Source organism: Verticillium alfalfae, genomic scaffold, assembly GCF_000150825.1.
Source record: "Verticillium alfalfae VaMs.102 supercont1.5 genomic scaffold, whole genome shotgun sequence".
In the NCBI taxonomy this organism is placed as follows: Eukaryota; Fungi; Ascomycota; class Sordariomycetes; order Glomerellales; family Plectosphaerellaceae; genus Verticillium; species Verticillium alfalfae.
The window spans coordinates 301,335-302,985 of NW_003315034.1; the positions used below are offsets into that span (position 1 = coordinate 301,335).

Consider the following 1,651-nt stretch of genomic DNA (forward strand, 5'->3'; position numbering starts at 1 on the left):
GCGGCAAGTTTCTGCACATCACCGATCTTCACCCCGACGACTTTTACAAGGCCCATACGTCGACCGGCGAGGGCTATGCCTGCCACCGTTCTAAGGGCCCGGCCGGCTACTACGGCGCCGAGACGTCGGATTGCGACTCGCCCTTTACTCTCGTCAATGCCACGCTCGAATGGATACGAGAAAACGTCGTCGACGACATTGACTTTGTGATTTGGACCGGCGACACGGCTCGACACGACTCGGACGAGAAGATACCTCGAAACCAACGTCAGGTCCTCGGCACCAACCGCCGCGTCGCCGACCTCTTCTACGAGACCTTCTCCGCCCCTCACAATGGACAGCGTCTGGCCGTGCCCATTGTGCCGAATCTGGGCAACAACGACATCCTGCCGCACAACATCTTGGTCCCTGGCCCCACGCGATGGCTGCAATACTACACCGAGATATGGCGGCACTTTATCCCGGAGGAGCAACGCCACACTTTTGACCTCGGCGGGTGGTTCAACGTCGAAGTTATCCCGAACCGTCTTGCCGTCTTCAGCCTCAACACGCTCTACCTCTTTGATCGAAATGCTGCCGTCGACGGCTGCACCACCCCCTCCGAGCCTGGCTTCATGCAGATGGAGTGGCTGCGCATCCAACTACAGGTCATGCGCGAGCGCGGCATGAAAGTCATCCTCATGGTCACGTCCCTCCCGCTCGCACCAATAGCAAGCAGAACTGGGACGAGACGTGCTGGCAAAAGTACAACCTGTGGCTGCGCCAATACCGCGACGTCATCACCGCCACCCTCTGGGGCCATATGAACATCAACCACTTTATTCTGCAGGATACAAGGGACATCAACCTCGCCTCCATCAACGGCAAGCATGATACCGGCATGATACGTGAGGTGCAAGACCTCCACATGCGGGAGAACTTTGAGGACGACTTCTCTGTGGCCTCGGCGTCTGACTATCTTCGCGAGCTGCGCCGCGGCTGGGCCAAGATTCCCATGGCGGGCGTCAAGTCCCTGATGGAAGACGGCCTGGAAGATACTGCGGAGGACGATGATATGTCTGACGACAGCGCCGAAGACTCGGTCGATGCGGCGAAGAAGCGTAAAGGCAAGAAGGGTAAGGGCCACAAGGGCAAAGGCCATAAGGATATTGGCGGCAAGTTCGCCGAACGCTACCACCTATCTCTGATCAGCCCGAGTATTGTGCCAAACTACTTCCCCACGCTCCGCATCTACGAGTACAACATTGAGGGGCTCGAGAACACCGCTGTCTGGACCGATTCGTTCAGTCAGCAGAAGTGGGATAAGCACGTATCACCTTTGGCGGCTGCGCAAGACGATGAGGCTGAAGGGCCCACGGCGACAATGGCTGACACGACCGACGAGGAGGATGACGAGGACGAAGACGGTTCGGATGACGATAATGTCGACTTTGAGGCATCAAAAGGGAAAAAGCACAAGAAGAAGAAGGGCAAAAAGGGCAAGAAGGGCAAGAAGGGAAAGAAGGGAAAGAAGCCCAAAGACCCGAACCTGGTCATGCCCGAACCCCCGGCCAAGCACGCGCCGCCGGGCCCAGCCTACTCACCTCAGCCCCTGACGCTGTTGGGCTACACGCAGTACTTTGCCAACCTGACGTATCTCAACAACGACATG

At 57.7% G+C, this 1,651-nt stretch overlaps 1 protein-coding gene across 1 annotated transcript in view; it reads left to right on the forward strand.

The window, feature by feature from the left end:
• The window catches only part of VDBG_04427 (endopolyphosphatase), a gene marked incomplete at both ends in the record, with an annotated part of 3,237 nt that overhangs the window by 1,048 nt on the left and 538 nt on the right, over positions 1–1,651 (forward strand). Inside the window, 2 exons of the mRNA XM_003004775.1 lie at positions 51–683; positions 746–1,632. Of these exons, the coding sequence (XP_003004821.1) occupies positions 51–683; positions 746–1,632 (1,520 nt within the window). The remainder of the gene's footprint in view (positions 1–50; positions 684–745; positions 1,633–1,651) is intronic.